The following is a 23,800-nucleotide window of genomic DNA, read 5'->3' on the forward strand; positions in this document are numbered from 1 at the left end:
GTTGCCAGGTGTACAGTGTTTCCTCCGACACATTGGTGCGGCTGGCTTCCGGGTTAAGTGGGCATTGTGTCAAGAAGCGGTGCGGCTTGGTTGGGTTGTGTTTCGGAGGACGCACGGCTCTCGACCTTCGCCTCTCCAGAGTCCGTATGGTAGTTGCAGAGATTAAACAAGACTGTAACTACCAATTGGATACCACAAAATTATGGAGAATTATTATTATTATTTTTTTTTTAAAGAACTGTTAGAACACTGTTAGAACACTGTTAGAACACTGTTAGAACACTGTTAGAACACTGTTAGACCTGTTGGAACGCTGTTAGAACACTGTTAGAATGCCGTTAGTACACTGTTAGAACTGTTAGAACACTGTTAGAACTGTTAGAATGCTGTTAGAACGCTGTTAGAACTGTTAGGATGCTGTTAGAACCATGTTAGATCTGTTAGAACACTGTTAGAATGCTGTTAGAACTGTTAGGACACTGTTAGAACCATGTTAGATCTGTTAGAACGCCGTTAGGACACTGGTAGAACTGTTAGAATGCTGTTAGAACGCTGTTAGAACTGTTAAAACACTGTTAGAACTGTTAAAACACTGTTAGAACGCTGTTAGAACACTGTTAGAACTGTTAGAATGCTGTTAGAACTGTTAGAATGCTGTTAGAACACTGTTAGAACGCTGTTAGAACCATGTTAGATCTGTTAGAACTGTTAGAATGCTGTTAGGACACTGGTAGAACTGTTAGAATGCTATTAGGACAATGGTAGAACTGTTAGAATGCTGTTAGGACAATGGTAGAACTGTTAAAACACTGTTAGAACGCTGTTAGAACTCTGTTAGAACGCTGTTAGAACACTGTTAGAACACTGTTAGAACGCTGTTAGAACTGTTAGAACACTGTTAGAACTGTTAGAACACTGTTAGAACGTTGTTAGAACCATGTTAGATCTGTTAGGACGCTGTTAGAACCATGTTAGATCTGTTAGAACTGTTAGAATGCTGTTAGGACACTGGTAGAACTGTTAGAATGCTGTTAGGACAATGGTGGATATCATAAGGTGAATGCACCAATTTGTAAGTCGCTCTAGATAAGAGCATCTGCTAAATGACTTAAATGTAAATGGTAGAACTGTTAGAATGCTGTTAGGACAATGGTAGAACTGTTAGAACGCTGTTAGAACTGTTAGAATGCTGTTAGAACTGTTAACACTGTTAGAACTATTTGAACGCTGTTAGAACTGTTAGAATGCTGTTAGAACTGTTAGAACACTGTTAGAATGCTGTTAGGACACTGTTAGAATGCTGTTAGAACACTGTTAGAATGCTGTTAGGACACTGGTAGAACTGTTAGAACGCTGTTAGAACTGTTAGAATGCTGTTAGAACTGTTAGAACACTGTTAGAATGCTGTTAGGACACTGTTAGAATGCTGTTAGAACACTGTTAGAATGCTGTTAGGACACTGGTAGAACTGTTAGAACGCTGTTAGAACTGTTAGAATGCTGTTAGAATGCTGTTAGAACTGTTTGAACGCTTTTAGAACACTGATAGAATGCTGTTTGAGCTGTTAGAATACTATTAGAACTGTTAGAACACTGTTAGAACGCTGTCTAGAATAGATAAATACTCTGTCCACCAGGTGGTGCTGAGCACTTTTAATTTGTCTTTAGCCCCAACCATCTGACTTCACCATTTGACAGCTCTGTGTGTGTGTGTGTGTGCGCGTGCGTGCGTGCGTGCGTGAAAGATAGTGAGAGGGCCGGAGGTACTACAGATAAAACGGTTTGAAAGTCTGTCCCTGGGGCTACAGGCAATGAAACTGGGAGAGAGAAATAACAGGTAAAGATGGAGAGAACAGATAGAGAGAAAACAAAGAGGGCAAGAGGACATATATAGAGAAAGATAAACCAGAGAGAGGGAGGGAATAACAGAGAGAGAGACTGTTGAAGCTTATCATGCTGATAATCAGAGTATGTGTGTGTGTGTGTATGTGCCCATGTGTGTGTGCATGTCTCTGTGCATCTGTGTGTGAGTATGTTCTGTGATGTGATGTTGCAGTCCCTTGTCAGGCACTTTGGGACTCTCACTTTGCAGACAGAGGAGTTGCACTCCAGTAGGACTTCCTTACATAACATCTCTCTCTCTTTCTCCCCACCCCCTCTCTCTTCCCCTACTCTCTTCCTTCTCTCTCTGTCTCTCTAGGAAGGGTGTGAGTGAAGGAGAAGTGAGTTCAGAGGATAGAGAGCATGCCAAGCGTATCGTCTACTCTGTGGTGTATGGAGCAGGTGAGAACAACTACACACATGACTCAGTTAGTTAGCCACATCACTTCAGTCGCCCTTAACCAGGGAAAGAGAGAGAGTGGGAGAGGAAGAACGAGAGAGAGAGTGGGAGAGGAAGAAAGAGAGGGATAGGAAGAGAGAGAGAGGGAGAGGAAGAAAGAGATAGGGAGAGAGAGTGGGAGAGGAAGAGAGAGAGTGGGAGAGGAAGAGAGAGAGTGGGAGAGGAAGAAAGAGAGTGGGAGAGGAAGAAAGAGAGAGAGAGTAGTGGCATGGGTAGTAGGGTGATGGTAATGATAGCAGTTTAATGATGGTGGTGGTAGTAGTAGTATTAATGATGATGGTAGTTGTAGTACTAATGTAATGGTGAAGATGACAGTTATTTAGTTATAAGTTAGTTATAGTATCATTTTCCATGTCTAGCTTTTTATATTTATTACATTTCTACTATATTGTAATTTTGTGTTCAATTTTGTATTATTATTTACTACCATTTTATGTAATTCTTTGTTATTGTTTATAATTTTATTACAATGTATATTGTATACATTGTTGCTTTGGCAGTATTGACACAATGTTTTTCATGCCAATAAAGCAGTTTGAATTTGAAAGAGAGATAGGAGGAAAGAGAGAGAATGGGAGAGGAAAAAACAGAGAGGGAGCAAGAATGTAGAAAGGGCCCATTTGGCCTAAGTGTGCCTTCTTCATTTGTGGCCCGTTTAATACTCACTCACTCGCACACACAACACATTTCCCTGCTGTAGCCAATGGAAACTATTTCAAAACGCTGGCCCCATGACCATAGATTTCTAACGTGGAGGGAATGTGTATCATGAAAGTGTAGTAAGACTATTCTGTATCTGGGTCACTTTGCATTGTCTGTTATGTATTTCTAGCCTGTTGATTAACAGCTTGTTATATGAGTGTTGTTGTTTGTGTGAGACTGAGTCACACACTCTGCTGCTGTATCTGGACCTCACTGTTGGCTCACACTCATCAAGAGGCACACACACACACATGCACAGCCTTGTACAACTAACCTTGTGGGGACACACGATTCAGTCTCATTCAAAATCAAATTGTCCCCAACCGTTACCTGTAAACCTTAACTTAACCTTAAACCTAATTCTAACCCTAACACTAATTCTAACCTTAACCCTAAACCCCCGAGAAATCGCATTTGACCTTGTGTGGACTAATAAAATGTCCCCAGTTGGTAAAATGTTTGTAAGTTTACTATTCTTTTGAGTATAGTTAAACACGTATACACACACACACACACACACACGTAGCAGTAAGGGAGCCTTCAGGCTGTGCTGTCAGGCAGGCAGTAGTAGAGGATTGGGAGATGTTGAGAGGTTGTGATGGCTGGCAGTGGTCTGGCAATGGTTGTATGTGCGTGTGTGTGGCTGGTGTGTGTGTGTGGCTGGTGTGAGTGTGTGGCTGGTGTGAGTGTGTGGCTGGTGTGAGTGTGTGTGGCTGGTGTGTGTGTGTGTGGCTGGTGTGAGTCGACAAGCCTCTCCCGTCCGCAGTTCAGAGATCAGACGAGTGCAGTATCATTGCCCGGAAACCACCACTCAGACTCACGCACACACACATACATTAGACACACACACAGTTACAGCTCTGACATGTATGGGTGTTTGTCTTTTCACAGATGAGTGCGTTCAGTGACAAAGGGACTTGATGATGGAGTATTCTTTGGTCTTTCAATGACATGTGGCATTATGACTCTGTGTGTGTGTGTGTGTGTGTGTGTGTGTGTGTGTGTGTGTGTGTGTGTGTGTGTGTGTGTGTGCGTGTGCGTGTGCATGGTAGAGATGGAAGGAAGCCTCACGGCTGATTTGAATGTTTTTAATAGCATAAGACGTGATACATTGTGTATCTGTCGTCAAGGAGGACAAGAGAAGCTGAGAAAGGAGGAGAAAGACACAGGGAGGAAAGAAGAGGGGGTTAGTGGAGTGAGGGAGAGCGTTCGTTTTCAGCGTAGACAGCCTAGGCCTTCCTAGTGGCTCGTCTCCTTGGTTACGGAATACTAAAAGGAAGCTTTCTCCTGGAGACAATAATCAGGCAGAGTGAGAAGAGGAGGGGGGAGGGGTGGTGTTGGCCATGCAGACAGACACACACAAATGGGTCAGAAGAGAAAGAGGCCAAGTGTTGACTGTTGCACTCTGGGAGAGGGACAGAGGGAAAAAGAGACTGAATTGGAAAAGAGGTGTGTGAGAGAGGAAGAAAGAAAGAGGAGAGAGATGGATGTGGAGGAGAGAGCGAGATTGATGTGGAGGAGAGAGAAAGAGATATGTGAGTGAGCAGTAACGAGGCTGGAGGGTCACACAGGACTGACCTCATTCAGCTGGTATGTGGTGCCTCGACCACACACACACACTCCGTTGTAGACTTCCTCACACACACACATACACACTACTGCCTTTTTGCACCCCTTACCCGCCCTGTGGCAACCGGTTGCCTTCGCTCACTCCCTACAATAGACCTTCTCCTCACTCACACACACACACACACACACACATCTCCAGTGATAAACTGTTATCAGGTGAAGGGTCAAAAATGATTAGCTAATCACACCCCTTTAGTATGTCATTTCTAGCCTGATCATATGGTGTGTCTAAATCAGTGTTACTCATTTTAAATTCATTGGATTTCATTTCTACCAACTGAGGTACTCAAAGCGCTTCACATAGTAGGGGGAAACTCACCTCATCCCCCACCAATGTGTGGATGAGGCGGCCACACATCAGCTATCAGGTGGAGAGGTGAGAAGTGATATATGCCAATTAGGAATGAGGGGGATGATTAGGTGGCCATGATGGAATGGGGCCAGGTTGGGGATTTAGCCACGATATCGGGGTTAACACCCCTACTCTTACGATAAGTCAGGATACCCGTTTAACGTCCCATCCGAAAGACAGCACCCTAAGGGCAATTTCCCCTTCACTGCTCTAGGGCATTGGGATCTCCTTAGACCAGAGGGAGTTCCCCCTACTGGCCCTCCAATGCTGCTTCCAGCAACATCTGGTCTCCCATCCAGGCAGCTACCCTGCTTAGGTTCAGAAGCAAGCCAGCAATGGGATGCAGGGTGGTATGCTGCTGAAGGGAAACAACATTAGATTTGAGCGTTTGTGGCCTCAATTTACCTCAAATGTATCATTGGTGTTCCCACTCCTACTGGTGGTACAATGTTGTCATAGGGGTAAAAATAATTTAAAGTCATTGAGCTACCATATTACAGATGTAGGATCTTAATTTGAGCCAGTTTGCTACAGCAGGAAAATAATCCTGAAGCAACAGGAAATGTGAATGATCAAGTCCGAAATTTCAGAGTGGAAATTACAAAATTCAGAAGCCTTTTGAAATGGAGACATTTTCTTTTTTACAGACAAATCTCTATTTTTGATGTAAATGGCATCTTATAGGATGGTCCAGACACCTTTTTTGTGATTTCATTTGTTTTTAAGAAAATCAGCACTGTGTCAATTACCTCTATCTCGTACTCGCCTGTTCACACTCACACACTCTTGAGCGTGCACACACACGAACACACATCCACACTGCACAGATACATACTGACACTCACACAGTGTGATGATGATTTTCACAAACAGACCAACTCCATCTCTCTGTGTGACATAGAGCCGCCCTCCCCCCAAAACACTCACACTACCCCTGCATGTTCACACTCTCCCTGTGTCTCCCCGGGTGTGTGTGTGTGTGTGTAGAGGGCACGGGGGGCACGTCCACCCAGGCAGGGGCCCCAGACTGGCACAGATTTGGGGCTTAGCGCCTGTCTCCGCTGGGCCAACTGCCCCCTCCTGCTGCACCATCCCTGGCGCTCCCTCTGTCTGGCAGAACATTATTCATCACCAGCCGCGCGTTAACCCACAGAACACAGACACACACACACAGTGCCACGGAACACACACGCTGCGAATAAACACACTGTGAACACACAAACACAGTGCTGCAGAACACAGGCACACACGCAGTCTGTGAACACAAATATACACAAACATTCTGACCCTATGAACACACAAACACGCACAGGCTCACATACTGAGCACACAGGGCCACGATTCTCTCGACTGGAATCTCCTTTGGGCCAGAGCTAGGGTTGAACGGCCGATAGTGATCTCTGCACTCACATCGTAGAGAGGCCAAGCAGTCAGAGGCATAACTTTGAGATGATTTCCTGATATAGCTTTTTCTATATATTTACAGTACCAGTAAAGAGTTTGGACACACCTACTCATTCAAATCACATCAAAGTTTATTTGTCACGTGCACCGAATACAACAGGTGTAGACCTTACAGTGAAATGCTTACGTACAGGCTCTAACCAATAGTGCAAAAAAGGTATTAGGTGAACAATAGGTAAGTAAAGAAATAAAACAACAGTAAAAAGACAGGCTATATACAGTAGCGAGGCTATAACAGTAGCGAGGCTATAAAAGTAGTGAGGCTACATACAGACACCGGTTAGTCAGGCTGATTGAGGTAGTATGTACATGTAGATATGTTTAAAGTGACTATGCATATATGATGAACAGAGAGTAGCAGTAGTGTAAAAGAGGGGTTGGCGGGTAGTGTGTGGCGAGACACAATGCAGATAGCCCGGTTAGCCAATGTGCGGGAGCACTGGTTGGTCGGCCCAATTGAGGTAGTATGTACATGAATGTATAGTTAAAGTGACTGTGCATATATGATAAACAGAGAGTAGCAGCAGCATAAAAAGCAAAAAAGTGTTAAGCAAATCAAAATCTATTTTAGATTCTTCAAAGTAGCCACCCTTTGTTTTGATGACAGCTTTGCACACTCTTGACATTCTCTCAACCAGCTTCATGAGGTAGTGTTAAAAGTTAATTTGTGGAATTTCTTTCCATCTTAAAGCATTTGAGCAAATCAGTTGTGTTGTGACATGGTAGGGGTGGTATACAGAAGATAGCCCTATTTGGTAAAATACCAAGTTCATATTATGGCACGAACAGCTCAAATAAGCAAAGAGAAATGGCAGTCCATCATTACTTTAAGACATGAAGGTCAGTCAATCCGGAAAATGTCAAGAACTTTGAAAGTTTCTTCAACCATCAAGCGCTATGATGAAACTGGCTCTCATGATGACCACCACAGGAAAGGAAGACCCAGAGTTACTTCTGCTGCAGAGGATAAGTTCGTTAGAGTTAATAGCCTCAGAAATTGCATCCCAAATAAATGCTTCACAGAGTTCAAGTAACAGACACATCTCAACATCAACTGTTCAGAGACATCGTGAATCAGGACTTCATGGTCGGCTGCAAAGAAACCACTACTAAAGGACACCAATAAGAAGAAGAAACTTGCTTGGACCAAAAAACACGCGCAATGGACATTAGAGCGTTGGAAATGAAATAACACATCTGATGGGTCCGAATTTGAAATGTTTGGTTCCAACCATCGTGTCTTTGTGAGACGCAGAGTAGGTGAACGGATGATCTCCGCATGTGTTGTTCCCACCGTGAAGCATGGAGGAGGAGATGTTATGGTGTGGGGCGTGCTTTGCTGGTGACACTGTCAAAGATTTATTTAGAATTCAAGGCACACTTAACCAGCATGGCTACCACAGCATTCTGCAGCGATAAGCCATCCCATCTGGTTTGAGCTTAGTGGGACTATCATTTGTTTTTCAAGAGGACAATGACCAAACACACCTCCAGGCTGTGTAAGGGCTATTTTTGACCAAGAAAGAGAGTGATGGAGCACTGCAGCAGATGACGTAGCCTCCACAATCACCTAACCACAACCCAATTGAGATGGTTTGGGATCATTTGGACCACAGAGTGAAGGAAAAACAGCCAACAAGTGCTCAGCATATGTGGGAACTCCTTCAAGACTGTTGGAAAAGCATTCCAGGTGAAGCTGGTTGAGAAAATGCCAAGAGTGTGCAAAGCTGTCATCAAGGCAAAGGGTGGCAACTTTGAAGAATCTTAAATCTAAAATATTTTTTAATTTGTTTCACACTTCTTTGGTTACTACATGATTCCATATGTGTTATTTCATAGTTTTTATGTCTTAACTATTATTCTACAATGTAGAAAATAGTAAAAATAAGAAAAATCCTTGAATGAGTAGGTGTGTCCAAACTTTTGACTGGTAGTGTACATATTATGGTACAAATGTTGTATCAATTTGTATCACTATGCTATGGTATATGGCAGGGGTATTCAAATTCTACCTTGGAGGTCCATAGTACTGTTTGTTTTCTGTTCTACCTGATAATTAATTGCACTCACCTTGTGTCCCAGGTCGAAATCAGTCCTTGATTACACATACACATTATTTTTTGTTTGTTGTATTGTTTGTATATCACATGTGGGTGAGTGTCCTTGTCTGTCAGTGTACCAGTGTTTTGTTACTTGTCATGTTTTTTGTGGACTCCGGAAGAATAGCTGCTGCCTCTGCAAAAGCTAATGGGGCTCCAAATAAATAGAGGGGAATGGATAAAACTGGCATTGAATTTGGGCGATATATGTGATGGTTGTCTGTCTCCCCCAGGTAGGGAGCGTCTGTCGGGCATCCTGGGTGTTAGTGCTGAACAGGCCAGCCACTTCCAGGACAGCTTCCTCCACACCTACAGAGAAGTCCAGACCTTCATACACACCACCATCCAGCAGTGCCACAAACAAGGTATGTGTGTGGGGTGGGGGGGGCGGGTTCACTCTGTGTGTGTCTTTCTGTGCATATGGGTGGATGCGTGTTTGTGGGAGGGAGGGAGGGATCCACTTTGTGTGTGCATTGGTGTGTGAGGAAAAATATGTGCTTGTATTGGCAGGACTGAGACAAACTGCCTATGGACGGGGATGAGAGAGGTTGGAGGGGTGGGGTAATGGTTCAACCAGGACACTCGATATATCCTGGCAGATATGCTAACACAGCACACCTGAGACTGTAGCACTGCGGCCTAGAGTCAACACACACACACTCCCTGGCCTCTGCACTCTCAATCACACTGAAAACATTTAGTCCAGGCAATAGGCCAATCGATGTCTTTAAACGCTGAAAACACCTTTTACAGCTTAAAACTCTGAGATGGAGGAAAGACATTGTTGGTTGGTGTGACTAAGAGTTCTCAAGAATGATTCAGGAATACTTAGCTTTTCTTGCGTCTTGTGTTCATTGAGAACTCACCAGCAACACCAGGAAATACACACCAGCAATACAGGAACACACATGTTTTGCCTATCAATTTATACTTCCATCTCTCGATGCAATCCTTCATTTACACCCTTGTTTCTCTCCATATGTATTTATCAATTTATACTTCCATCTCTCGATGTAATCCTTCATTTACACCCTTGTTTCTCTCCATATGTTTCTCTCCATATGTAAACACATGTTCTGTGTTATCCTGATATCTTATACATTGATGCTTTTTACAGTAGGGACATTTTGAGAAAATATTCGGATAAAAATTCTTATCGTAGTCAGTTAAAATATGCAGTTAAAGTTTAAACTTCTAGAAAGAGTATAGCTCTGTCACAGTGGCATAACAGCCATCAACCCCGACACGCACCGACAAGCACTCTGTCACCTGTGGCAACCAATCACCGTTACTACAGCCTCTTCATCTCTAAATGAGCCAAGCGCAACGGAATGCTCGTGAGACGCCCCACAGTTCGCTGCAAAAATTCTTTAACTGAGCATGCTCACTGGGGACCAGTGTAATGTCGTTCGGAACGGACCGTTTTAATTTCAGTCATCGCTGTGGCGCCACTCCTGGGATTTATCAGCCTCACCTGTCAGGGCTGGAGCTCTCTCTCTCTCTCACAAACACACTATCTCCCTCCCTAACCTCTTTCTCTCACGCTGTCTCTCTCTTTATTTTTCTCCTTTTATTTCTCTCTTTTTCCCTCCTCTCACTCTCTTTCTCTCGCTTCATTCTCCCTAACTCTCTCTTTCTCCCTCTATCTCTCTCACAGCCTAACAGAGATTTCAGTTGATCAATAAACATCTCAGCTTGCAATCTGCTCTAGCTAGGGCCAAGAGACCGCTGTGTGTGCGTGCGTGCGTGCCTGTGTGTGTGTGTGCCTGTGTGTAGCCATTTTCTCTAACTGAATATAGTGCTATCTGGCTGTGCATGCCTCTCTCATCAAAACAGAATTGTTGATTTATACTCTGATTTTGAAACGAGCTCTGACCCCATTTCGCACTGGCATCCTCCCTTATTTTCCATATACTTCCTTAGCCGTCACACACTACCAGGGAGGTCCCCAAAGGACATGTGTCATACCTATACTTCTAAAGACATGATGAAGGGAAGAGGAGGAGGTGGCGGGGAGCTTTATATATCCAGTACCAACAGGGGAAATTAAAAGAGAGAGAGAAAATAGGACAAGTCATCAAGAGGACACAGTGAAAAGGGGATTTACAGATGCATCTTCAGTTCACAAACACTGATGTGTAATAGATAGTCAACCTACACACACACACATCAAGAGACTGTCCATCTTCCCAGACTTCACTGCCTCCGCAGCCAAGAAACGAGCAGCGGTTTGACAACGCAAAGCGGCTTCTGCACACCTGTCCGGGAGTAAAGTTTGGCCTCTTCTTCCCAGCTGAGCTGAGGTTCACGCTACCGAGCGGAGCTCTTCACAAGTTCAACGACCCGACCGCCGCAATGGACTTTATCAAGAACTTGAAGGAAACTGCTCCCCCGGCCTGACCGGCGCAACGAGATGGACACTTAGCCTATCTGCAGTGCAGCGTTTGATTTGTAAGGCCCAACACATGTAGCCTACCACAGTGCCTTCAAGTGTTCTATTTGCCTTATACGTACATTCTCCTCATCGTCAGCTGAAATAGTAAGCCTCAATTCCAATAAAATTTCTTCACTGTTTTCTACGTGGGCTCGTGAAACAGGTCCTTTTTTATTTTGATGAGTGACACTAGATAGGCCATAAGCTGTCATGCTATGCTATGCCTATGTTATTTGATTTAACACCCTGTTGTCACTTTACTTGTCGCTATTGGTAAACTGTGCTTTCTATTGTTTTTGTTTTTGTTGTATGTACAAAGTATGTGGACTCCCCTTCGAATTAGTGGATTCGGCTATTTCAGCCACACCCGTTGCTGAACAGTGGTGGGGAAAGTACTCAATTGTCATACTTGAGTGAAAGTAAAGATACCTTAATAGAAAATGACTCAAGTAAAAGTGAAAGTTAAAATATACTTAAGAATCAGAAGTAAATGGAATTGCTAAAATGTACTTAAGTATCAAAAGTAAAAGTAGACACCATTTAAAATTCGTTATATTAAGCAAACCAGACGTCACAATAAAACATTTGTTAAAAAAATAAAATTGGACAGATAGCCAGTGGCACACTCCAACACATAAGTGGCACACTACATCACATAATTTACAAACGAAGCATTTGTGTTTAGTGAGTCCACCAAATCAGAAGCCGTAGGGATGACCAGGTATGTTCTCTTGATAAGTGTGTGAATTGGACCATTTTCCTGTCAAAATGTAACGAGTACTTTTGGGTGTCAGGGAAAATGTATAGAGTAAAAAGTACATTATTTTCTTTAGGAATGTAATGATGTAAAAGTTGGCAAAAAGATAAATAGTAAAGTACAGATACCCAAAAAAAACTACTTAAGTAGTACTTTAAAGTGTTTTTACTTAAGTACGTTACGCCACTGCCGGTGTATAAAATCGAGCACACCGCCATGCAATCTCCATAGACAAACATTGGCAGTAGAATGGCCTAACTGAAGAGCTCAGTGACTTTCAGCGTGGTACCGTCATAGGATGCCACCTTTCCAACAAGTCAGTTCGTCAAATGTTTACCCTGCTAGAGCTGCCCCTGTCAACGGTAAGGGCTGTTATTGTGAAGTAAAAATGTCTAGGAGAAGCAACGGCTCAGCCGCGAAGTGGTAGGCCACACAAGCTCACACAACGGGATCGCTGAGTGCTGAAGCACATAGCACGTAAAATTCGTCTGTCCTCGATTGCAACACTCAACCAAGTTCAAAACTGCCTCTGGAAGGAACGTCAGCACAATAACTCTTTGTCGGGAGCTTCATACAATGGGTTTCAATGGCTCGCCGCCATTGGACTCTGGAGCAGTGGAAACGCGATCTCTGGAGTGATGAATCACGCTTCACCATCTGGCAGTCCAACGGACAAATCTGGGTTTGGCGGATACCAGGAGAACACTACCTGCCCGAATGCATAGTGCCAACTGTAAAGTTTGGTGGAGGAGGAATAATGGTCTGGGGCTGTTTTTCATGGTTTGGGCTAGGCCCTTTAGTTCCGGTGAAGAGAAATCTTAATGCTACAGCATACAATGACATTCTAGACGATTCTGTGCTTCCAACTTTGTGGCAACAGTTTGGGGAAGGCCCTTTCCTGTTTCATCATGACAATGGCCCCGTGCACAAAGGGAGGTCCATACAGAAATGGTTTGTCGAGATCGGCGTGGAAGAACTTAACTGGCTTGCACAGAGCCCTGACCTCAACCCCATCAAACACCTTTGGGATGAATTGGAACGCGGACTGCGAGCCAGGCCTAATCGCTCAAAATCAGTGCCGGACCTCACTAATGCCCTTGTAGCTAAATAGAAGCAAGTCCCCGCAGCAATGTTCCAAGCTTTCCCAGAAGAGTGGAGGCTGTTATAGCAGCAAAGGGGGGGACCAACTCCATATGAATGCCCACGATTTTGGAATGAGGTGTTCGACGAGCAGGTGTCCACATACTTTTGGTCATGTAGTGTAATTGTCACAACACTCCACTTGGTAAGAGTTTAGCCTTGCTACTGTAACCACTATGTTTCCTGGAGCGTATTTAGGAGCTTGTGTACGAGAGGGGGATGCGCGTGTCTTGTTTGGGAAGACACTTCAGCGGGTGGGAGGTAGTTCAACTGTTTTTTGGTTTTCTTGTATGTCAAGTTTGGTCTTCTGCTGATATTTAAATTAAAGGATGATGACTCAACAACCTAATTTAATAGGGTAGTCGACTGGGAGTATACTTACATTTTCTAGTTGGAACTGTAAAGATTTGAACCAACCAGTCAAACGTAGTGGAGTAGAACTGTAAAGATTTGAACCAACCAGTCAAACGTGGTGGAGTAGAACTGTAAAGATTTGAACCAACCAGTCAAACGTGGTGGAGTAGAACTGTAAAGATTTGAACCAACCAGTCAAACGTGGTGGAGTAGAACTGTAAAGATTTGAACCAACCAGTCAAACGTGGTGGAGTAGAACTGTAAAGATTTGAACCAACCAGTCAAACGTGGTGGAGTAGAACTGTAAAGATTTGAACCAACCAGTCAAATGTGGTGGAGTAGAACTGTAAAGATTTGAACCAACCAGTCAAATGTGGTGGAGTAGAACTGTAAAGATTTGAACCAACCAGTCAAACGTAGTGGAGTAGAACTGTAAAGATTTGAACCAACCAGTCAAACGTGGTGGAGTAGAACTGTAAAGATTTGAACCAACCAGTCAAACGTGGTGGAGTAGAACTGTAAAGATTTGAACCAACCAGTCAAACGTGGTGGAGTAGAACTGTAAAGATTTGAACCAACCAGTCAAACGTGGTGGAGTACTTCAGCATCTTCCACATCTGGGAACACAGATTGCTTTCTTACAAGAGACCCATCTGAGAGTTTCAGGTGACTTTAGAATGCAGAACGGTTGGGTAGGCCATCTTTATCAAAGTAAAGTGAAAGGAGCTGCAATTGTCATACACAAATTGGTGCCTTTTGTCAAATCATGTCACATACTACTTTTGAAAGAAAACAGAGGGAAGGGAGACTCTGAACTGATCATTCAAATTTTGTACGCTACCTCGCCATCCCCAAATGTGTACAAGGATCGACTCTCTTTACACGCTGAATTCGATACCTTGTCATCAGGCCTCGTGACATACTCACTGTGAGTATGGCGACAAGGGAAGTAAATTGCTTTCTTATCAACTTTGCCAGTCTTCCTCTACTCACAAAATGTCTCAAATTCAAACGCCCACAGGTGCAACAATTGATCGCCAGCTTATAAATAATCAGTTTAAGGACTTCTATGCATCTTTATACACTTCTGAACATTTTGATAAATGTTGTAATACGCTAATTGCTCCTACTATTGATTCAGTTGGGCTGCCAACTTCCGTGTAATTCAGTACTGGATGCGTGCAGATACCCCAGATGTCATTCCAGCATGGTTGAAGATAGAATATTCCCCCTGTATGCCATCCTCATTGGCTGCTTTGGCACACTCGACTATGAACTCTGCTATTTCAGGTTATACCAAAATCATTTGAGTAAAAACCACTCTCAAGATCTGGAACCAGTTTAGACGTCACATTGGATTGCAAACCTCTTCATTAAGGATTTCTACTCAGAAATCACGTTTTCTCCGTCCATCGATAGTAGATGGAGGCTTCGCCGTTTGGTTTAACCTTGGCATCAAATCCTTCAATGATTTGTATATCGACGGCACATTTGCATCGTTCCAACAACTCTCAGCTAAATTCCACCTTCCCAATAGTTATTTCAATAGATAGAAATGTGCAGCTTTATCCGTGACATGAGTAGTACAGGTGCATTTTGCTCCTCCTACTGTCATAACATTATACTTTGATAATGGCAAAATATAAATCAGACTTTGTAGCCTTTTTGAGTTTGTTGTGGCAAGAAGGTTGATTTTACTTCAGTGGAAATCGCCCTCTCCTCCTTTTGTGTGGATTAAAGATGTCTTACGCTATCTTTTCCAATTTACTAAAGTGTATGTCCTATGGGGCTCTTCTGGCAAATTCTACCGAATGTGGCAGCTTTTCTTTACCTACGCAGAGACACTGCAATTTCCCTCCACAGGAAACTGCCTGTACTAGTTTTTTATTTCATTTATCTGCCTTTGTGAGTGTTTAATATTAGCCTGACTTTTTATCATTTTGAAGACCAGCTGTGTTTTTCTTTTCCTTTGTTGTTGTTTTTAATGTATGTTTTGTTATGAAAGTATTATTTTAAGTATTTCATATTTTTGTGTAGGCATATACATTCCTACCTCCTTTAAAAAACATGTTCCCATGTGATTTTATACATTGAAATATAACATGTGCAGTATATTTCAATCATTGTTTACACTGAAACAGAAAAAAAATGTCAATAAGAAGACACTAATTAGATAAATAAATGTACTGATTTCAAACACTGGTCGTCAAACTAATGTATACCAATATATAAACATACACGATCCTGTTTGTTCTTATAAGACATTCTTTGAAAATCATGCAAAGTTATATTAATGAATATGACATGTCCTGACATGTTACACACAAAGCATTAAGAACACCTTCCTAATATTGAGTTGCTCCCCTCACCTCCACAGGGAAGCTGGCCCATGTTGACTCCAATGCTTCCCACAGTTGTGTCAAGTTGGCTGGCTGTCTTTTTGGGTGGTGGACCATTCTTGATACACACGGGAAACTGTTGAGCGTGAAAAACCCAGCCGCGTTGCAGTTCTTGACAAAAACCTGTGCTCCTGGAACCTACTACCTGTTCAAAGGCACTTTTTTATTTATTTTATTTATTTAACCTTTATTTAACCAGGTAGGCAAATTGAGAACACGTTCTCATTTACAATTGCGACCTGGCCAAGATAAAGCAAAGCAGTTCGACACATACAACAACACATAGTTACACATGGAGTAAAAACAAACATATAGTCAATAATACAGTGAAAAAAATAAAAAAATAAGTCTACAGTATATACAATGTGAGCAAGTGAGGTGAGATAAGGGGGGTGAAGGCAAACAGATATATGTATAAATAAATAAAAATATAAAAAGGCCATGGAGGCGAAGTGAGTACAACACAGCAAGTAAAATAAAAACTAAAAAAACACTGGAATGGTTGGTTTGCATTGGAAGAAAGTGCAAAGTAGAGACAGAAATAATGGGGTGCAAAGGAGCAAAATAAATTAATAAATAAATACAGTAGGTAAAGAGGTAGTTGTTTGGGCTAAATTGTAGATGGGTTATGTACAGGTGCAGTAATCTATGAGCTGCTCTGACAGCTGGTGCTTAAAGCTAGTGAGGGAGATAGGTGTTTCCAGTTTCAGAGATTTTTGTAGTTCGTTCCAGTCATTGGCAGCAGAGAACTGGAAGGAGAGGCGTCCAAAGGAAGAATTGGTTTTGGGGGTGACTAGAGAGATATACCTGCTGGAGCGCGTGCTACGGGTAGGTGCTGCTATGGTGACCAGCGAGCTGAGATAAGGGGGGACTTTACCTAGCAGGGTCTTGTAGATGACCTGGAACCAATGGGTTTGGCGACGAGTATGAAGCGAGGGCCAGCCAACGAGAGTGTACAGGTCACAGTGGTGGGTAGTATATGGGGCTTTGGTGACAAAACGGATGGCACTGTGATAGACTGCATCCAATTTATTGAGTAGGGTTTTGGAGGCTATTTTGTAAATGACATCACCGAAGTCGAGGATTGGTAGGATGGTCAGTTTTACAAGGGTATGTTTGGCAGCATGAGTAAAGGATGCTTTGTTGCGGAATAGGAAGCCAATTCTAGATTTGACTTTGGATTGGAGATGTTTGATGTGGGTCTGGAAGGAGAGTTTACAGTCTAACCAGACACCTAGGTATTTGTAGTTGTCCACATATTCTAAGTCAGAGCCGTCCAAAGTAGTGATGTTGGACAGGCGGGCCGGAGCAGGCAGCGATCGGTTGAAGAGCATGCATTTGGTTTTACTTGTATTTAAGAGCAGTTGGAGGCCACGGAAGGAGAGTTGTATGGCATTGAAGCTCGCCTGGAGGGTTGTTAACACAGTGTCAAAAGAAGGGCCAGAAGTATACAGAATAGTGTCGTCTGCGTAGAGGTGGATCAGAGAATCACCAGCAGCAAGAGCGACATCATTGATGTAAACAGAGAAGAGAGTCGGTCCAAGAATTGAACCCTGTGGCACCCCCATAGAGACTGCCAGAGGCCCGGACAACAGACCCTCCGATTTGACACACTGAACTCTATCAGAGAAGTAGTTGGTGAACCAGGCGAGGCAATCATTAGAGAAACCAAGGCTGTCGAGTCTGCCAATGAGGATGTGGTGATTGACAGAGTCAAAAGCCTTGGCCAGGTCAATGAATACGGCTGCACAGTATTGTTTCCTATCGATGGCGGTTACGATATCGTTTATGACCTTGAGCGTGGCTGAGGTGCACCCATGACCAGCTCTGAAACCAGATTGCATAGCGGAGAAGGTGTGGTGTGATTCGAAATGGTCGGTAATCTGTTTGTTGACTTGGCTTTCGAAGACCTTAGAAAGGCAGGGTAGGATAGATATAGGTCTGTAGCAGTTAGGGTCAAGGGTGTCCCCCCCTTTGAAGAGGGGGATAACCGCAGCTGCTTTCCAATCTTTGGGTATCTCAGACGACACGAAAGAGAGGTTGAAGAGGCTAGTAATAGGGGTGGCAACAATTTCAGCAGATAGTTTTAGAAAGAAAGGGTCCAGATTATCTAGCCCGGCTGATTTGTAAGGGTCCAGATTTTGCAGCTCATTAAGAACATCAGCTGACTGTATTTGGGAGAAAGAGAAATGGGGAAGGCTTGGGCGAGTAGCAGAGGGGAGGGCAGTGCTGTTGTCCCGGGTAGGGGTAGCCAGGTGGAAAGCATGGCCAGCCGTAGAAAAATGCTTATTGAAATTCTCAATTATAGTGGATTTGTCGGTGGTGACAGTGTTTCCTATCTTCAGGGCGGTTGGAAGCTGGGAGGAGGTGTTCTTATTCTCCATGGACTTTACGGTGTCCCAGAACTTTTTTGAATTTGTGTTGCAGGAAGCAAATTTCTGCTTGAAAAAGCTAGCCTTGGCTGTTCTAACTGCCTGTGTATATTGGTTTCTGGCTTCCCTGAAAAGTTGCATATCACGGGGGCTGTTCGATGCTAATGCAGAACGCCATAGGATGTTTTTCTGTTGGTTAAGGGCAGTCAGGTCAGGAGAGAACCAAGGGCTATATCTGTTCCTGGTTCTAAATTTCTTGAATGGGGCATGCTTATTCAAGATGGTGAGGAAGGCATTTTTAAAAAATGACCAGGCATCCTCTACTGACGGGATGAGATCAATATCCTTCCAGGATACCCCGGCCAGGTCAATTAGGAAGGCCTGCTCGCTGAAGTGTTTCAGGGAGCGTTTGACAGTGATGAGTGGAGGTCGTTTGACCGCTGACCCATTACGGATGCAGGCAATGAGGCAGTGATCGCTGAGATCTTGGTTAAAAACAGCAGAGGTGTATTTGGAGGGCAAGTTTGTTAGGATGATATCTATGAGGGTACCCGTGTTTACGGAATTAGGGTGGTACCTGGTAGGTTCATTAATAATTTGTGTGAGATTGAGTGCATCAAGCTTAGATTGTAGGGTGGCTGGGGTGTTGAGCATGTTCAAATTTAGGTCACCTAGCAGCACGAGCTCTGAAGATAGATGGGGGGCAATCAGTTCACATATAGTGTCCAGAGCACAGCTGGGGGCAGAGGGTGGTCTATAGCAGGCGGCAACGGTGAGAGACTTGTTTTCAGAGAGGTGGATTTTTAAAAGTAGAAGTTCAAATTGTTTGGGAACAGACCTGGATAGTATAACAGAACTCTGCAGGCAGTCTTTGCAGTAGATTGCAACACCGCCCCCTTTGGCCGTTCTATCTTGTCTGAAAATATTGTAATTGGGGATAAAAATGTCTGAATTTTTGGTGGTCTTTCTAAGCCAGGATTCAGACACGGCTAAAACATCCGGGTTGGTAGAGTGTGCTAAAGCAGTGAACAAAACAAACTTGGGGAGGAGGCTCCTAATGTTAACATGCATGAAGCCAAGGCTATTACGGTTACAGAAGTCATCAAAAGAGAGCGCCTGGGGAATAGGAGTAGAGCCAGGTACTGCAGGGCCTGGATTCACCTCTACATCACCAGAGGAACAGAGGAGAAGTAGGATAATGGTACGGCTAAAAGCTATGAGAATTGGTCGCCTAGAGCTACCAGAGCAGAGAGTAAAAGGAAGTTTCTGGGGGCGATAAAATAGTTTAAAGGAATAATGTACAGACAAAGGTATGGTAGGATGTGAATACAGTGGAGGTAAACCTAGGTATTGAGTGATGATGAGAGAGATCTTGTCTCTAGAAACATCATTGAAACCAGGTGATGTCATCGCATATGTGGGTGGTGGAACTGCAGGGTTGGATATGGTATAGAGAGCAGGGCTAGAATCTCTACAGTGAAATAAGCCAATAAACACTAACCAGAACAGCAATGGACAAGGCATATTTACATTAAGGAGAGGCAAGCTTAATCGAGTGATAAATAAGGGTCCAGTGAGTAGAGGTTGGTTGGGGTCGTGGCGATCCAGACAGCTGGCCGGGTATATGGCTATCGGTAGCAGCATAGGATGGAGGTCTGTTTGTAGATACCTCGTGCGTTTCCGTCGGTAGGTTCCGTGTAGTGGGGTTTTGTTCAGATAGCAGCCGATAAGACAGCTAACGATTAGCGGGCCTCAGATGAGCGTTCAGGTAACGCCGGGACGGAGGTGCCGGTTGGATAAATCCCTCGGGCAGATAACGTCGGCAGTCAGTCGTGAAGGCCCGGTGGGGTTCCGTATCTGCAGCAGCAACAAAGAAGCGGGTCCGGATGGTGATGGAACTCCTCAGATGGCTAGCTCCAGCATGATTTGAGTTAGCTCCGGGGTCGACGTAAGCCAATAGTCACACGGTATGCAGCTAGCTAGCTGCGAAATCAAGGTGCAAGTGTCCAGAGGCTGCGGTTGGAATCCGGGGAAACTGAGAGAAAAAAAGTCCCGGAATGCTCCGGTCCGAGTCGCGTTGCACAAAAGTGCCGGTAGATTATCGAGCTAGAGGAATAGCTGATGACCGCAAAACGTGGGCAGCTGAAACACCAACGCTAGCCAGCAAACCGGCTAATTTCGGGGCAGCTACAGATTAGCTTCTGGCTAGCTATCGGAGTAGCTTCTGGATTAGCTTTCAGGCTAGCTTCTGAATTAGCCCCTGGCTATCTTCCACGATGGATTTTCAGATTGAGGTAAATAGTACTTATTGTAATTGGTGAAGCGGGTTGCAGGAAAGCTTTTGTAGTTGAGTTCTTGGATAATAAAATAAATAAAAGATATGTGAAGAAAAGGTGTAAATATATATATATACAGGACACGACACGACAACACGGAAAAATACGTCTGAACTGCTAAGCCACCTTGGGCTTTTGTCTTGCCCATTCACCCTCTGAATGCCACACATACACAACCCATGTTCAATTGTCTCAAGGCTTAAAAATAATTGTTTAACCTGTCTACTCCCCTTCATCTACACTGATTGAAGTAGATTTAACAAGTGACATCAATAAGGGATCATAGCTTTCACCTGGATTCACCTGGTCATGGAAAGAGCAGGTGTTCTTAATGTTTTGTACAGTCAGTGTACACATGCATGCCTCATTCATGGCTCCAACACAGTCAAACGTAAACATTCACACCCATGCACATTCCTATGTATGACCATCACACTAGTCATCCGTGACTCTATGAATGAATGTTGACAACCAGTTAGCCCTTTTACATGCTTGTCATTATACCCTAGACCAACAGGTCACATTCCTGTAGGCCAGGTCACGCGTGTAGCCCCCGCTGTATGGGGTGAAATAATACAACCGACACACATTCACTGCGAACACACTTGCTATGAATGAACACACACTCACTGCAAACACACACAAACACGTTACAGAGGGTCATTCTGTGTGTATGGCTGTGGATTACCTCACTGTGTTCCAGAAGGATTTGCCTGTAAAGCCTGGGCCCTTTGTCTGATACTGGAATGCACTAGGACAGACATGTCTGACGTGAGCACGTGTGGGTGGGTGGGTGGGTTGGTGTTTGGGAAGTGCGATTGTCAGGGATGGGAAGTTTGAGCGTGTGTCGGTGTGTGTGTGTGCGCTGGCGTGTCTGTGTGTGTGTGTGTGTGTGTGTGTGTGTGTGTGTGTGTGTGTGTGTGTGTGTGTGTGTGTGTGTGTGTGTGTGTGTGTGTGTGTGTGTGTTTGCCACCCAACTAGTTTACAATGCTGTTATGACAGGGGACTGTGCTTACTGGAGTTAAATAAATGCAGTCATGCAATCTGTTTTATTGTTAGAACAGGGATTTTCCCCCATTGAAATTCTTGGGCCGGCCGTCAAACAGTGTAACATTATGATTTTTTGTTATATACATTTTTGGGATATATAAAATAAAAAATTACTTTCGTGTGTAAAATGAATCGAATAAAAGCAAGATTTAACACATGTAGAAAAGATAATGGACATACGGTATATATTTTTTAGGCCGTAGCAGCGAATACTGAGTTTTCAGCCCCGCCCCTCTGGAAACGTCTTGCTCAAAGCTGTGGATATGGATCAAGTTCTGCGCATTACTTATTTTACACACACAGCACCCGTCACGGTTCTCTCTTTAATCACCCTCTTCTGAACCATGATGATAGAGCCTAGGTCTCTACATCATATTTCTGCACAGCTGAAATAATAACCCTGTGGCGATTTTGAATGAACATTCAAGGCTACAGTGAAGGCTACATTATGAAGGCTACAATGAAGGCTATATAATGAAGGCTGTATAATGAAGGCTGTATAATGAAGGCTATATAATGAGGCTGTATAGTGAAGGCTATATAATGAAGGCTGTATAATGAAGGCTGTATAATGAAGGCTATATGATGAGGCTGTATAATGAAGGCTGTATAATGAAGGCTGTATAATGAAGGCTGTATAATGAAGGCTGTATAATGAAGGCTACATTATGAAGCCCATTATGTCTGTTGTAACGGATATTGCGGTTGAACTACACATTGCATTGGAGCAAAACAATCTGTATTTTGTGTGATGTTGTAGGCTAATCTTTATACTTGCTGCCGTATCTTAGCCACTAATCAGAGTTGCTGAAAAGAACGCTACTACTTTGACTGCCTGTCTGCCTCCTGCTTAGCCAATGTTTCCAATGATGATGAAAACATAACATCAATTCGTTAATTAGACTGCATGTCTAACCCTTTGATATTATGCTTAGATAGCTGCATTATGAAAGCTACAATGAGTAGCCTTCAAAGTATCCCGACCTCTTGACTTTATCCATTTTGTTTTACGTTACAGCCTTATTCTAAAATTGATTAAATACTTTTTTTCCCCCTCATCACTCTACACACAATACCTCATAATGACAAAGCGAAAACAGGTTTTTAGACATTTTAGAAAATGTATGTAACAAAAGAAATATCAGAAATGCCTTATTTACATAAGTATTCAGACCCTTTGGTATGAGACTCGAAAGTGATCTCAGGTGCATCCTGTTTCCATTGATCATCCTTGAGATGTTTTTGCAACATGATTGTAGTCCACCTGTGGTAAATTCAATTGACTGGACATGTTTTGGAAAGGCACACACCATAAGGTCTCACAGTTGGCTGTGCATGTCAGAGCAAAAACCAAGCCATGAGGTCGAAGGAATTGTCCGTAAAGCTCCGAGACAGGATTGTGTCGAGGCACATATCTGGGGAAGGGTACCAAAAATTATCTGCAGCATTGAAGGTCCCCAAGAACACAGTGGCTTCCATCATTCTTAAATGGAAGAAGTTTGGAACCACTAAGACTCTTTCTAGAGCTGGCCGCCTGGCCAAACTGAGCAATCGGGCGAGAAGGGCCTTGGTCAGAGGTGACCAAGAACCCTATGGTCACTCTGACAGAGCTCCTGAGTTCCTCTGTGGAGATGGGAGAACCTTCCAGAAGGACAACCATCTCTGTAGCACTCCACCAATCAGGACTTTAAGGTAGAGTGGCCAGACGGAAGCCACTCCTCAGTAAAAGGCACATGACAGCCCGCTTGGAGTTTGCCAAAAGGCACCTAAAGGACACAGACCATGAGAAACAAGATTCTCTGGTCTGATGAAACTAAGATTGACCTCTATGTCCTGAATGCCATGCGTCACGTCTGGAGGAAACCTGGCACTATCCCTATGGGCTCCCGAGTCGCGCAGCGGTCTAAGACACTGCATCTCAGTGCTAGAGGCTTCACTACAGACACACTGGTTTAAATCGAGGCTATATTACAACCGGCTGTGAATGGGTGTCCCATAGGGCGGCGCACAAATTGGCCCAGCGTCGTCCGAGTTTGGCCGGTGTAGGCCGTCATTGTAAATAATAATTTGTTCTTAACTGACTTTCCTAGTTAAATAAAGGTTCACTAAAAATTGTGGTGGCAGCATCATGCTGTGGGGATGTTTTTCAGCGGTAGGGACTTGGAGACTAGTCAGGATCGAGGAAAAATGAACGGATCAAAGTACAGAGAGATCTTTGATGAAAACCTACTCCAGAGCGGTCAGGACCTCAGACTTCCAACAGGACAATGACCCTAAGGACACAGCCAAGACAACGCAGGAGTGGCTTTGGGACAAGTCTCTGAAAGTCCTTGAGTGGCCCAGCCAGAGCCCGGACTTGAACCCGATCAAAC

General features: G+C 43.7%; 1 protein-coding gene across 1 annotated transcript in view; it reads left to right on the forward strand.

Moving 5' to 3' along the window:
- poln (polymerase (DNA directed) nu) overlaps positions 1–23,800 on the forward strand; it is a 93,667-nt gene that overhangs the window by 62,580 nt on the left and 7,287 nt on the right. Inside the window, exons 22-23 of the mRNA XM_055937022.1 lie at positions 2,200–2,282; positions 8,820–8,951. Of these exons, the coding sequence (XP_055792997.1) occupies positions 2,200–2,282; positions 8,820–8,951 (215 nt within the window). The remainder of the gene's footprint in view (positions 1–2,199; positions 2,283–8,819; positions 8,952–23,800) is intronic.

Source organism: Salvelinus fontinalis, chromosome 11, assembly GCF_029448725.1.
Source record: "Salvelinus fontinalis isolate EN_2023a chromosome 11, ASM2944872v1, whole genome shotgun sequence".
Classification (NCBI taxonomy): Eukaryota; Metazoa; Chordata; class Actinopteri; order Salmoniformes; family Salmonidae; genus Salvelinus; species Salvelinus fontinalis.